The sequence below is a fragment of the Schistocerca serialis genome, chromosome 4 (assembly GCF_023864345.2).
Source record: "Schistocerca serialis cubense isolate TAMUIC-IGC-003099 chromosome 4, iqSchSeri2.2, whole genome shotgun sequence".
In the NCBI taxonomy this organism is placed as follows: Eukaryota; Metazoa; Arthropoda; class Insecta; order Orthoptera; family Acrididae; genus Schistocerca; species Schistocerca serialis.
This window is the reverse complement of record NC_064641.1, coordinates 825,557,850-825,573,138: the sequence shown is the minus strand read 5'-3', so window position 1 is coordinate 825,573,138 and position 15,289 is coordinate 825,557,850. Positions and strand designations below refer to the sequence as shown.

At 42.7% G+C, this 15,289-nt stretch overlaps 1 protein-coding gene across 3 annotated transcripts in view; it reads left to right on the top strand.

Moving 5' to 3' along the window:
* Nucleotides 1–15,289, top strand: part of LOC126473423 (RNA polymerase II-associated protein 3) — a 105,945-nt gene that overhangs the window by 37,016 nt on the left and 53,640 nt on the right. For 2 of the 3 annotated variants that reach the window (XM_050100459.1, XM_050100458.1), the window contains exon 3: nt 1,957–2,091. The exons of the other annotated variant lie outside the window; for it this stretch is intronic. In XM_050100459.1, the coding sequence (XP_049956416.1) occupies nt 1,957–2,091 (135 nt within the window). The remainder of the gene's footprint in view (nt 1–1,956; nt 2,092–15,289) is intronic. 3 annotated transcript variants of the gene reach the window in all.

Here is a 15,289-nt window from a genome sequence, read left to right as displayed (position 1 = left end):
TTTTCATACAATTAAATTGTTAGTTAAAAAATAAAAGCAAAGCAAAAAAGACCACAGAATACATAAGTACAATTGGAAAATAAAATTACTTATTCTTAAGAAGAAAATAATACATGAAGGGGCATAGCAAAAGTGGTTCCTTTACCTAGCTATTTGAAGTGGGAGGGCTTTGGTAAATACTTCAAGCCTGTTTCACCTGAATTAGCTTATTTTATTCTACTAGAGGTACTACTATACGTATGTATGTTGTGATGTTAACTCGACGTGAGTTGTGTATGAGGTATGACAGTATTATTTGTTACTACAATTGCTTCCTCCACTTAACTGTGCCGTAAGCAGGAGAGGAGCCTCGAGAGATGACCTGAAGCCTCACCTCGCCATAGGGTGCTTCGTCTCTATGTTGTGCATTTGTGTATGTGTATTTATATTTTATTATACTGCATATGAATGTTTATGCACAATTTTACAAAGTTCACATTTTACAGTTTGCATCTTACACATTTTACAAACTATATATTTACATGTTTGCAAATAATGATCCAAAGAACTAAATAAGTCCTTGCTGTACTTGTACAAACAGGAAAATCCATTGTTTTATTTCTATGCTAACTTATTTCTAAATTCCATGTTTGTATTATCTGTAGTATTGTTGAAGTCGAGTGATCTGCTACTATGCCTTATATGTATCTGGTGATATCGGAGTATTCATATCATCAGTATCTATATGTTTATTTGTTTGCATATCAGTGTTTGTATCTCTGCTGTCCCATGCATCATGTTATGGAGTAGTGTGTGTTTCGGATTGTGTTCCTGTAAAAGGTCATTGCTGCTTATAAGTCTTGTGTAGCACTATCGATATTTCATCAGTGATGTGTTAAGTATGTTCCAATTATTTGGGTCTCTTAAAGCTTGCCCTATGTCTTAGTTTTCTGGTGTCAGGCTTGTGTGTGTGTGTGTGTGTGTGTGTGTGTGTGTGTGTGTGTGTGTGTGTGTGTGTGTACACGATTTTAATGTTATGTGTTCGGGAGATTCATATCGCCCACATTCACAAAAATCACTTCGGCTAAGGCAAAAGTGGTGCAGGTGTGTAGGGTAAGGGTCATGGCCATTCAGGAGGTATACCATACCACGGCTTGGGTCAATGTGTCTGAGCCCCAACCATCCCCCTTCCAAAGATTTAATTGGCATTTTTCTGCAATATGCTCCCTTGTTATCTCATATACTTTATCCAGTCTTTCTCTTTTGAGCCAGTACAGTGCAGCTCGTGTCTGATGGTTATGTCAGTAGGGTATGTTGCAAGTACAATGCATAGGGCTTCGATGGATGTAGTGCCAAATGCCCTTAATATTTTGAGCAATACACCTCTTTGTCCACACCTCACAATGGTTTTTTGAGTCATGAGTGACAGTCGATGTGCCCAGGCACTTGCTGCGAAACACTTTACAGATTCAAAGAGGGCTGTATGATACATTTGCAGTGTCTGCAAAGGCAGTCTGTAGCGAGTTGAGTTCAGCGCAGTGACTTTGTGCATTAATCTTGTTGCTTTTACAGTTATAAGTCTTATGTACTTGTTGAATGTCAGTCGTTTGTTGAGGTGTGTCCCTAGGTATCCTGTTGTTACTTTCCTCTGTATGCTCATGGTGTTCAGTCTAATGGTGGGCTTTCTCTGCAAGGCCCCTTTATCATTAAATACACTGTCAAACTCGGCACAATTGTAAGCTCGATATGGCTATAGCCTTTACTTTGAATCAAGCTTTTTGTATACAGTTGTTCATTTCAGCTGAATGTAGTACTCTCTGAATGTTACTGCCATCCTCTTATCATAACTGCCACATTTGAGTGCTGGTCATCAGTTGAGTGAGCTCTGTGGGTGTCATGTTGAATAAACATTCTGTAAATGTCTTAGATTCTCAGTTTTATTTTCTATTGCCAGCAAATATTTCCTTCTTTTTCTAGGATGCTACTCCAGTCCGGTCTAAAGTAAAGCGAAGTTCAACAGGTACCCATACAGGAACAGAAGATAACAGGAAACAGGACAAACCTAAAAAAATTCCTTCATATGATTATGCAGCTTGGGATAAATTTGATGCTGTAAGTTCACTTACCAGTCATTTTATTACAGTTTTAATTTTTTTAATTTTATACTCTGAAAATTGGCTGCTCAGACTGCAACTTGTCAGATCTGATATCTTGTTATTGTGAATTATCAAAGGGCTGGTAGTATTCAGAAGTGAAATTCCAAACAAATATAAGTTTGTTATGTAACAGCCATAATTTCAGTTCCAGCGACACACACACACACACACACACACACACACACACACACACACACACACACACACACACCTACCTACCTACCTACCTACCTACCTTTGCAACTACATTGTACCAGAACTTTCCCTGCCCAATCTATAATTTGGAAATGTTGGTCTTCATACATCTCATTGTCCGGGCTATTCACCACAGTGTCCCAAATAAGGTTACTGGGCAAAATATGAGTCACCCCATTAAAAGTGCACACTGGCCACTTTGTAGTGGTCCAGAGGGTGTAAAACTGACACCAGGCGAACATGTGACACTGTACCAGTGACATAAGTCATGGCATTGAAGTGGTGTTGTAGGTCAGTCGATCATTCAAAATCAGCGCTGTAAGTTAGACTGATGTGGATAGCTTATAGAATTGCAGAAAGCAGCTGTCAGATTTGGACATGCCCACGACCACATGGTGGATGAAGGTGTCCAATTTTTTTGGAGTGTTGACGCAGTTTGTACGATGTGTCTACAATGAATGGTGTACCATTTGCAGCCACGACCTAAGAACAGTTGTTGTAAAGAGATCCCAGCCAACATGGGCCAGATAGTAGTGTCAAGCATTGTTAATGACAGTCAGTTTTGAACCAGACAGGAATTGCTGCTGTGACTCAATGTAGGTCTATCTAAACCAGTGAATACTGCAAAAGGAACAACGTGTGATGGACACTTGGAATCGTGTACCTCACAAAAGGCCATTAGTCACAGAAGCCCAAAAAGCTGCAAACGAGGGAACCAGACAGTAACTGACAGAAATCTTAATGTGGTCCGACACATTAAGATTTTACCTCTTTTTCAAATGATGCAAGGTGCAGAGTCCACCAACAGCACAGTGAAGTATTTAACCCTCAATGCATGGATGATAAGTCAGGCCAAGATGCTTCTGTGATGATTAAGGGGTAATTTTTGGACATGACTTGGGACCACTTATTAACATCTACATCTACATGGTTACTCTGCAATTCACACTTAAGTGCCTGGCAGAGGGTTCATCGAACCATTTTCATACTACTTCTCTACCATTCCACTCTTGAATGGTGCGTGGGGAAAAGGAACACCTAAATCTTTCCGTTCGAGCTCTGATTTCTCTTATTTTGTTACGATGATCATTTCTCCCTACATAGGTGAGTGTCAACAAAATATTTTTGCGTTCGGAAGAGAAAGTTGGTTATTGAAATTTCGTAAATAGACATCGCTGCAAAGAAAACAGTCTTTGTTTCAGTGACTGCCACCCCAACTTGCATATCATATCAGTGACACTCTCACCCCTATTTCACGATGGCACAAAATGAACTGCCTTTCTTTGCACTTTTTCGATGTCCTCCGTCAATCCTACCTGGTAAGGATCCCACATCATGCAGCAATATTTCAGCAGAGGACGGACAAGTGTTATGTAGGAGGTCTCTTTAGTGAGTTTGTCACATCTTCTAAGTGTTCTGCCAACAAAGCGCATTCTTTGTTTTGCCTTTCCCACAATATTATCTATGTGGTGTTTCCAATTTAAGTTGCTCATAATTGTAATTCCTTGGTATTTAGTTGAATTGACAGCCCTTAGATTTGTGTGATTTATCGTATACCGAAAATTTATTGGATTTATTGTAGTATCCACGCGGATGACCACGCACTTTTCTTTGTTTAGTGCCAATTGCCACTTTTCGCACCATACAGAAATTCTCTCTAGATCATTTTGTAATTGGAATTGATCGTCTGATGATTTTACTGGATGGTAAATTATAGTGTCATACGCAAACAATCTAAGGGGGTGCTCAGATTATCACCTAGATCATTTACGTAAATCAGGAACAGCAGAGGGCCTATGACACTACCTTGCGGAACGCCAGATATCACTTCTGTTCTACTCGATGGTTTACCGTCTATCACTACGAACTGTGACCTCTCTGAGAGTAAATCACGAATCCAGTCACACAACTGAGACGATAATCCATATGCACGCAGTTTGATTAATAGTCACTTGTGAGGAACGGTATCAAAAGCCTTCTGGAAATCTAGGAATATGGAATTGATCTGAGATTCCTTGTGACAGCGCTCATTACTTCATGGGAATAAAGAGCTAGCTGTGTTGCACAAGAACAATATTTACTGAATCCGCGTTGGTTATGTATCAATAAGTCATTTTCTTCAAGGTGATTGATAATGTTAGATTACAGTATATGCTCCAAAATCTTACTGCAAATTGAGGTAAATGATATGGGACTGGAATTCAATGGGTTACTCCTATTTCCTTTCTTGAATATTGGTGTGACCTGTGCTACTTTCCAGTCTTTAGGAACAGGCCTTTCGTCAAATAAGCGGTTGTATATTTTTGCTAAGAAAGGTGCTATTGTGTCTGCATACTCTGAAAGAAACCTGATTGGTATACCATCTGGACCAGAAGACTTGCCTTTAAGTGATTTGAGTTGTTTCACAACACCTAAGATACCTAGACACCTACTTTTATGTCACTCATGCTAATAGCTGTTCTGGTTTCGAATTTTGGAATATTTACTTCATCTTCTTTTGTAAAGGAATTACGGAAAACTGTATTTAGTAACTCTGCTTTAGTGGCACCATCATTGGTAACATTTCTATTCTCTATCGCGCAGTGACGGTATTGACTTCATGTCTGAGACAGAGGAAATACCCTCAGACTTCAAGAAGAATATAATAATTCCAATCCCAAAGAAAGCACGTGTTGACAGATGTGAAAAGTACTGAACTATCAGTTTAATAAGTCACGGCTGCAAAAAACTTATGTGAATTCTTTACTGACGAATGGAGAAACTGGTATAGACCAACCTCAGGGAAGATCAGTTTGGATTACGTAGAAATATTGGAACACGTGAGGCAATACTGACCCTACAACTTATCTTAGAAGCTAGATTAAGGAAAGGCAAACCTATGTTTCTAACATTTGTAGATTTAGAGAAAGCTTTTGACAGTGTTGACTGGAATACTCTCTTTCAAAATCTGAAGGTGGCAGGGGTAAAATACAGGGAGCGAAAGGCTATTTACAATTTGTACAGAAACTAGATGGCAGTTATAAGAGTCAAGGGACATGAAAGGGAAGCAGTGGTTGGGAAGGGAGTGAGACAGGGTTGTAACCTCTCCCTTATGTTATTCAATCTGTATATTGAGCAAGCAGTAAAGGAAACAAAAGAAAAATTCGGAGTAGGTATTAAAATCCATGGAGAGGAAATAGAAACTTTGAGGTTCGCCGATGACATTGTAATTCTGTCAGAGACAGCAAAGGACCTGGAAGAGCAGTTGAACGGAATGGATAGTGTCTTGAAAAGAGGATATAAGATGAACATCAACAAAAGAAAAACGAGGATGATGGAATGTAGTTGGATTAAGTCGGGTGATACTGAGTGAATTAGATTAGGAAATGAGACACTTAAAGTAGTAAAGGAGTTTTGCTATTTGGGGAGCAAAATAACTGATGATTGTCGAAGTACAGAGGATATAAAATGTAGACTGGCAATGGCAAGGAAAGCGTTTCAGAAGGAGAGAAATTTGTTAACATCGAGTATAGATTTAAGTGTCAGGTAATCATTTCTGAAAGTATTTGTATGGAGTGTAGCCATGTATGGAAGTGAAACATGGACGATAAATAGTTTGGACAAGAAGAGAGTAGAAGCTTTCAAAATGTGGTGATACAGAAGAATGCTGAAGATTAGATGGGTAGATCACATAACTAATGAAGAGGTATTGAATAGGATTGGGGAGAAGAGGAGTTTGTGGTACAACTTGACTAGAAGAAGGGATTGGTTGGTAGGACACGTTCTGAGGCATCAAGGGATCACCAATTTAGTATTGGAGGACAGCGTGGAGGGTAAAAATCGTAGAGGGAGACCAAGAGATGAATACACTAAACAGATTCAGAAGGATGTAGGCTGCAGTAGGTACTGGGAGATGAAGAAGCTTGCACAGGATAGAGTAGCATGGAGAGCTGCATCAAACCAGTCTCAGGACTGAATATCACAACAACATCACCAATGCAGTTCACCTTGTATCCAATCAGGTACTGTGTTCTCAATTGGAAACACTGTGTGAGGAGTTTTTGGACTTGTTTTTGGAAGGGTATGTGGTCTGCTACAAATTTTCCTGCTCTTATTCATTTCGAATCCATGGCTCGGCCTAGTTTTTGCTGTGCGCACCCTATTCCTGTTGCCCTGAAAGATCAGGTGAAAGCAGAATTGCACAGATGTCCATCTCTTGGGGTGATGCATCCTGTTACGGCTAGTGAATTGTTGTCTCCACTAGTTGTAGTTTGGAAGCCATCAGTGATTTCAGTACTACTGCCAATGCGCTGTCATTTGTGGATAGTTAACCTCTTCCATGCCAGAAGGAACAGTTGGTGAAAATATCAAATGGCCAGTACTTTCTAAAATTGATTTGTCTGAAGCGCATCTGCAGGTTCCTGTGAAGGAAGAGTCTCAGTGAGTTTCGGTTTTGAATACTCCTTTTGGTCTCTCTTAATATTTGCACCTTACTCTTGGTGTGGCTAGTGCCCCTGCTATTTTACAATGATTTAGAGAAATTGACTATGCCTGTCTTGGGTTGCTTTAATTATGTGGATAGTGTGGTTGTCAAGGACTCCTCCACGGCCAATCAGTTGAAAAAATTGCCCACTTTTTCTGTCCTATGGTTCACAGGCCTACGGAGTAACCTCACGAAATCTATTTAAACCTGCTATTGTGTATTTGGGGTTTGAGGTCTCACGTGATGGATTTTGTCCTTTTCTAGACCATACCTCCCCTCATCTAAAAAGGAGCTTCGACCCTTCTTAGGGAGGGTAGCATACTACCAAAAATTCCTGCCTGTTGCAGCCACATTGGTCCACCCATTGCATTCCTTGTGTAGCTACATTCTTTCCTGACCAGCTCATAGTTTTGGTGATTAATGCCCTACATTACAGCCCCAACACAGTCCTAGTGCATTGATACACTAACAGCTCTCAATGACCTTGTGCTTCGCCTCTGAATCTCTTGTTCCGGCCCAGCAGCATTACTCTTGGGTAGAAAAAGAAGCACTTGTCATAGTCTATGCTCTCCAGAAATTTCATGTTTTTTCTTTAGTCTCTCTCTCTCTCTCCCTCTCTCCCTCTCTCCCTCTCTCCCTCTCTCCCTCTCTCCCTCTCTCCCTCTCTCCCTCTCTCCCTCTCTCCCTCTCTCCCTCTCTCCCTCTCTCCCTTTCCTTCTCACTCTCTCTCTCTAAGTTTCACCTAATTACTGACCATAAACCTTAGGTTTCCTTGTACCTTCATGGTTCCTTGCCTCGCAAGGCAGCACACCACCTACATCTAAACATGCCAATGCGGATACCTTGTCCTGCCTTCCTGTAGGGTCTGATTCTGACTTTGATTGTGGAGAATTGTTTTGCTTCCACCAATTTGATACTGAAATGCAGGACGTGGTGGAGGGTTTCCCAATTGCCAGCTCGCACGTAGCAGCTGCCATTGTCGCCGACTCGGTTCTCTGCCAGGTGGTTCAGTTTATTCAACAGGGCTGGCCAGATAAACCACCGGGTCGGGCTTCAGACCCCCTGGGCCTGTATTTTTCCTTAAGGTATCACCTGTGTGTTTTTAACGATGTTTTGCTGTTGTCCGTACTCATTCCCGCCATGTGATGGCACGAGGTTCTACACCTCCTCCATCAGGCCGTATGGAAGTTTGGCACACTTAGCTGGTAGCTAGGAAACATTGATGGCAAAATGTTGTTTTTATAGCGGCTTTGGGGCAATGTATCTGGGCAATAGACAGCTTCCAGGGTCTCCCTGTCCCCCCGTTCCACTCCATGCCAGCCGTGTGAACGCATTCATGTAGACTTTGTGGTCCCTTCTTGAGATCCCATTGGCTCTTCATTGTGGATGCATTTTCCTGGTTTTCTTACATTCTGTGGTGTGCATCGATGTCGGCTGAGGTCACAATTAGTACACTTTTGAGGGTTTTTTTTGTATTAAGGAGTTACCTTGTACCTTACTTACTGATAATGGGGCCCCTGTTTGTTTCTCAGACCTTTCAATTGTTTTGTTCCTGTCACTGCATTCGTAATTTCAGTGCTCCACCATTCCACCCTCAACTAAATGGTGAGGCAGAACGGCTAGTATGTATGTGCGAGTCTCAAATAAAAAAGTTTGTGGATATGTCGCTAGGAGAACGCCTTCTCAGTTTTCTGAGCACCTGCCATTTCACACCTATGAGGGAGCTGAGACCAGCTGAATTGCTTCACAGTCGGCAACCACGCACACTCCTTCACCTCCCGCAGCCTGCACCGCACCTGCCGCAGTTGAATTCATCTGCCCGCTTCATGTTGAGATTGCTAGTGTGGGCACGAGGGTTTGGTCGCCGGCCCAAGTGGATACCAGCCACTGTTTTCCACTGCCAGGGATGCCGTCTTTGTGTCATCCATACAGCCAGCACGCTATAGGCATTCTACTTTAATCAGCTACACCTCCACTTGCCGCCAGAAGCTACAGGTTCATATGTGCAGCCCCCAGTGCCACTGACGCCCTGCTGCCCTCCACTTTGAGCCTGTCATCACTTGCTGTGGAGGTGCTCCCATTCCATTGGCTGCCTCCTCCAGCTTTCTGGTGCTGGATGCAGGTCTCTCTAGCCTGAATCTGTTGCCACATCCTGATGTTCCATTCGGACCATGTCCACTGGACCCCTCATTGTCACCGCGTCGGCCAATTGTCGCTGATGGGTCCAGCCCCATCTCCTCTGCACTGGGAGCTACTTGCTGATGACGATACAGATATGGTGATGCTCCTTCCTCCCTGGTGCTGTCATCAGGTGCCGCGTGGGCTCACCACCCTTGTGTGTGCCCACATCTCCGTGCATTCCAGCCCTACGCTTTGGTGCCCGCCCAGCACATCGTCCCAGCCCCTCCATAGGGACTGGATGATGCCCCTCTGGATCCAATGGATATCTCTCTCGTCAGGCCACTGGCATCTCCTCCTTTGCCTGGGCAACCTCTTCACATGAGAGAGATATGTGCTGCAACCGGCTACTTTTGCATGTGAGTGAGAGCGCACCAAGGATTAGTGTTGCCGCACATATGTATTTGATCAACTGCCAACTGTGTTAGCACGAGCCATTAACTAGAGGCTGCCTGTAGAAATCATGCACATGGCACAGTCTCTACTACATCTACATCTACATTTATACTCCGCAAGCCACCCAACGGTGTGTGGCGGAGGGCACTTTACGTCCCACTGTCATTACCTCCCTTTCCTGTTCCAATCACGTATGGTTCGCGGGAAGAACGACTGTCTGAAAGCCTCCGTGCGCGCTCTAATCTCTCTAATTTTACATTCGTGATCTCCTCGGGAGGTATAAGTAGGGGGAAGCAATATATTCGATACCTCATCCAGAAACGCACCCTCTCGAAACCTGGCGAGCAATCTACACCGCGATGCAGAGCGCCTGTCTTGCAGAGTCTGCCACGTGAGTTTATTAAACATCTCCGTAACGCTATCACGGTTACCAAATAACCCTGTGACGAAACGCGCCGCTCTTCTTTGGATCTTCTCTATCTTCTCCGTCAAACCGATCTGGTACGGATCCCACACTGATGAGCAATACTCAAGTATAGGTCGAACGAGTGTTTTGTAAGCCACTTCCTTTGTTGATAGTCCACATTTTCCAAGCACTCTCCCAATGAACCTCAACCTGGTACTCGCCTTACCAACAATTAATTTTATATGATCATTCCACTTCAAATCGCTCCGCACGCATACTCCCAGATAGTTTACAGAAGTAACTGCTACCAGTGTTTGTTCCGCTATCATATAATCATACAATAAAGGATCCTTCTTTCTATGTATTCGCAATACATTACATTTGTCTATGTTAAAGGACAGTTGCCACTCCCTGCACCAAGTGCCTATCCGCTGCAGATCTTCCTGCATTTCGCTACAATTTTCTAATGCTGCAACTTCTCTGTATACTACAGCATCATCCGCGAAAACCTGCATGGGACTTCCGACACTATCTACTAGGTCATTTATATATATTGTGAAAAGCAATGGTCCCATAACACTCCCCTGTGGCACGCTAGAGGTTACTTGAATGTCTGTAGACGTCTCTCCATTGATAACAACATGCTGTGTTCTGTTTGCTAAAAACTCTTCAATCCAGCCACACAGCTGGTCTGATATTCCGTAGGCTCTTACTTTGTTTATCAGGCGACAGTGCGGAACTGTATCGAATGCCTTCCGGAAGTCAAGAAAAATAGCATCTACCTGGGAGCCTGTATCTAATATTTTCTGGGTCTCATGAACAAATAAAGCGAGTTGGGTCTCACACGATCGCTGTTTCCGGAATCCATGTTGATTCCTACATAGTAGATTCTGGGTTTCCAAAAACGACATGATACTCGAGTAAAAAACATGTTCTAAAATTCTACAACAGATCGACGTCAGAGATATAGGTCTATAGTTTTGCGCATCTGCTCGACGACCCTTCTTGAAGACTGGGACTACCTGTGCTCTTTTCCAATCATTTGGAACCCTCCGTTCCTCTAGAGACTTGCAGTACACGGCTGTTAGAAGGGGGGCAAGTTCTTTCGTGTACTCTGTGTAGAATTGAATTGGTATCCTGTCAGGTCCAGTGGTCTTTCCTCTATTGAGTGATTCCAGTTGCTTTTCTATTCCTTGGACACTTATTTCGATGTCAGCCATTTTTTCGTTTGTGCGAGGATTTAGAGAAGGAACTGCAGTGCTTTGGAAAAAGGTGTTTAGTATTTCATTTTTACGCGTGTCATCCTCTGTTTCAATGCCATCATCATCCCAGAGTGTCTGGATATGCTGTTTCGAGCCACTTACTGATTTAACGTAAGACCAGAACTTCCTAGGATTTTCTGTCAAGTAGGTACATAGAATTTTACTTTCGAATTCACTGAACGCTTCACGCATAGCCCTCCTTACGCAAACTTTGACATCGTTTATCTTCTGTTTGTCTGAGAGGTTTTGGCTGCGTTTAAACTTGGAGTGAAGCTCTCTTTGCTTTCGCAGTAGTTTCCTAACTTTGTTGTTGTAACATGGTGGGTTTTTCCCATCCTTCACAGTTTTACTCGGCATGTACCTGTCTAAAACGCATTTTACGATTGCCTTGAACTTTTTTCATAAACACTCAACATTGTCAGTGTCGGAACAGAAATTTTCGTTTTGATCTGTTAGGTAGTCTGAAATCTGCCTTCTATTACTCTTGCTGAACTACCTACTGGTGACTCGCACCTATATAATATACACACGGAGCAGTGCTGACTCACGCTCACTGTGTTTTTAGTTTGTACCACTGACAGTAGCTGTTCTGTGTATCACTTACATTGTGACTTCTGTATGATTATTTTGTCTTGTTAAATGTTGAGTCACGAGAGGCTTATTTCCATTATTGTTTAGAGGTTTATGAATAAAGCCATATTTGTGTTACTTGTATAGGTTTCGCGTATTACTTGGTTACTACGGTAATGAGTATTGTATGAATCAGCTTTAAACAGCATTACTTCACATTGTATGATTTAATTCTTCTTCTTCCTCTTTTTCTTTTTCTTCTTCTTCTTCGTCTTATTATTATTATTATTATTATTATTATCATTTTATATTTGTTATTTTTTATCTGTAATAATTATCTTTTGTCAGCTTGCTTCCCATACTTCTGTTTTGAAATATTTATGTAATAGTATTGCATGCTAACAAATACACACACACACACGCTCACACACACACACACACACACACACACACACACACACACACACATTCTTCCTTACTCATATATCAGCTAGAAAGATGGGGAAATTTAGTATTGTTGAAAAGAGCTCCAAGAATTGAACATTTTTTGTCTGAAATGTTACGTCCATGATAAAAGCATATAATGCAAGATGCAAAAAAGAACTACATTTACGTCTACATCTACATACATACTTCATAAGGCAGTGTATGATGCATGACAGATAGTAACTTGTATCACTGCAAGTCATTCATCTACATCTATTTCCACCGAGCGAGGTGGCGCAGTGGTTAGCACACTGGACTCGCATTCGGGAGGATGACGGTTCAATCACGTCTCCGGCCATCCTGATTTAGGTTTTCCGTGATTTCCCTAAATTGTTTCAGGCAAATGCCGGGATGGTTCCTTTGAAAGGGCACGGCCGATTTCCTTCCCAATCCTTCCCTAACTCGAGCTTGCGCTCCGTCTCTAATGACCTCGTTGTCGACGGGACGTTAAACACTAACAACCACCACCTACATCTATTTCTGCATACATACTCCGGAAGCCACATATAGTGCATGGCAGAGGGACCTTGGACTGCTACTGGTTATTTCCCTTTCTGCTCCACTCTCAAATAGAGCAAAGGAAAAAAGACATGTAACAATACACGTATCATTACCACCTTATATAAACTGTTTCAGTTCATTAATATAAATTCATTATTTTTTGTGTTACAAGGATTAGCCATGCATAGGTGGATAACAATACATAGAAGGCAGTGAGGTGTCAAAGCAAGCATGGCACGCTTCTGCCATCTAGTGACAATAGTGATAAACTGAGCTCACTTAGCACTGTACAACACTGTCACCAGACAGATAAATGATCAATCTTAACTCGTAAATATATTTTTGAACATTACTGTTTAAATAGTGTTACGTGTATGGTTATATGTAGTTTGTAAAACAGCATTTTTCATTGTAATTGCAGGATCTTGTTTATTTGTAGTTACATCACACAAAAAAAGTACTTGAACAATGTAGGAAAAGATAGATTGCCACTTACTGTAAAGAAGACACGTCAAGCTGCAGACACGCATGATTAAAAGACATGCACACTCACATAAAGGTTTCGGTCACAGCCTTCGTCAGTGAAGACACACACACACACAAACTGCTAACTCTAGCATCTCCGGACTGAGATGCCAGAGTCGACGGTTGTGTGTGCATGAGGTGAGCTTGCTTTTGTGTGTGTGTGTGTGTGTGTGTGTGTGTGTGTGTGTGTTGAAAGCTGTAGGCAAAAGCTATATGTGAGTGTCTTTTAATTGTGCCTGTCTGCAACGTGACTTATCTTCTTTACGGTATGTAGCAATCTGTCTTTTCTTACAGAGTTTATATTCGTACCTGGAGTTTCCATTGTTTAAAAAAAGTGTTTCTTTTACTTTGTTATCTGACCTGAAAATTAAAGTTAAACGTTCTTGAAATTCTTGGAAATTGTGGAACCAATGTCTTGCCGGTATCAATGTTGATAACAGGCAAAAGTAGTCTAGGTTCTTGTTTCCCAGGATGGCTGAATTGTTGATATACATAATGAAGTTTGTATGGAACCCTCATTGTGCAACTGCCATATGCATCTGACCGATTTTTAACTATTTTTAAGTTGCATTCAACATGAAGGATGCCTGTTTGCATGTCCTCCGTACAAGAGTTTGTGCAGTAGTCGTTCTGTACAATCCTCCTACGTGAATGATTTCTTAAACCTTGAAATTTAAAGCTTCAGCTTTTCTATTTGCTGTCTTCTATTGCCACGCCAGACAGGTCAACAGGATTACTGAATAGAAGCCTTCAACACACTTAGCAGTTTTATGTGTGACCAATGGGTGACATATAAACAGTTAAAGTCCTTTGCTATATACTATGTCCATGTAAGCAATTGATATGGATCACACGTCGCTGCTATCATAGTGCTCTCCTAGTACTAGTACTGTGTTAATTCTGTACCAGGTCTTGTATTCCGCGAGGCTGGTAGGAGCGGTGCTTATATTCTCTTCAGCTAGGTTGCGCTCCTGTCATGGTGTGGTCCTAATCATTGCACCATTGGACAACGACGTCTCACTGCCTTCTCTGTTCTTGCGTTCGTTGTCTTTGTTCTGGTGCTTGTGGTTATGCCAGAACATTCCTTCGTCCCCCCCCCCCCCCCCCCCTCACCAATGAGACATGACCACGCTCATGTAGGTAGTGCGACCACGGCGGGGCGGGCAGGAGTGTAGGTGCATTGCCGGGCTGGAAGCTGTGGTTGCATGGCGCCTCAAGCTTCCGGCCGTACCCCGCCATCCGGTCTGCACTCAGGCGGAAACCTCCCCCAGAAAACAACCAGAAGGGCATGCATCCACCTCCTGATGCCGTGAACCAGATAAAGGCGGTGACTGCTGCAATGTGGATGGATTCAGCTGCATCAGTAGGACGAGAGGAGACGAAGGCTCTGTCTCCATGGGGTCGTCCCGCAGTGTCATGGTGACACCCTCTGGCGGCTGCTGTGTGCTGTGGCTGCGCCGCCCTCTGGACCCATGAATCTGGGAGAAGAGACACTGAAAAATCATCATTCACATGACAGAGATGAAGTTTGATTTTGATGGTGGCCATCTGCAGCTGAAAGAAGATAAATGCAAGCGCCAAGTCAACGGACTATCTTGCCTCGCCCCCACCGTTTGCTGCCGCTAAAAACCCTGTAAAAGACAATATCAAGCAGGGCAAAGCGATACTTGTGGCCTTCCTTCGGTGCCGGATGCTGAGGAAGGTGGAGCAGTGTCAGACAGTGGCGACTGTAAAGCAATTCCACAGGCGATGGTCCATCTCATGGGTGCAGACGATAAAAGGTGAGAAACGTCTGCTGTGCTTGATCCCTAGTGTGTGCAGAGCAAAGTTTGGCCATTTGCTGCTTGAAGGTTCTGACAAGATTTTCCCCTTTGCCATTTGACTGTGGATGGAATGGTGCATTAGTTAGATGCTGTATGCCACTGTGTTCACAGAATGTTTCTAATTCATTTGACATGAACCGAGGTCCATTGTCTGAGACTATTACTTCAGATAAACCGTCCAGGCAAAAAATCGATGACAACACCTGAATTGTACTACATGACATTGTCGAGTTCATTGGTGCAGCGAAAGGAAACTTACTGTACGAGCCAACCACAATCAACAAACGAGTGTTCCAGAAAGGTCTCGCAAAGTCTATGTGCAGACGTTACCATGGCGATTGCGATTTAGG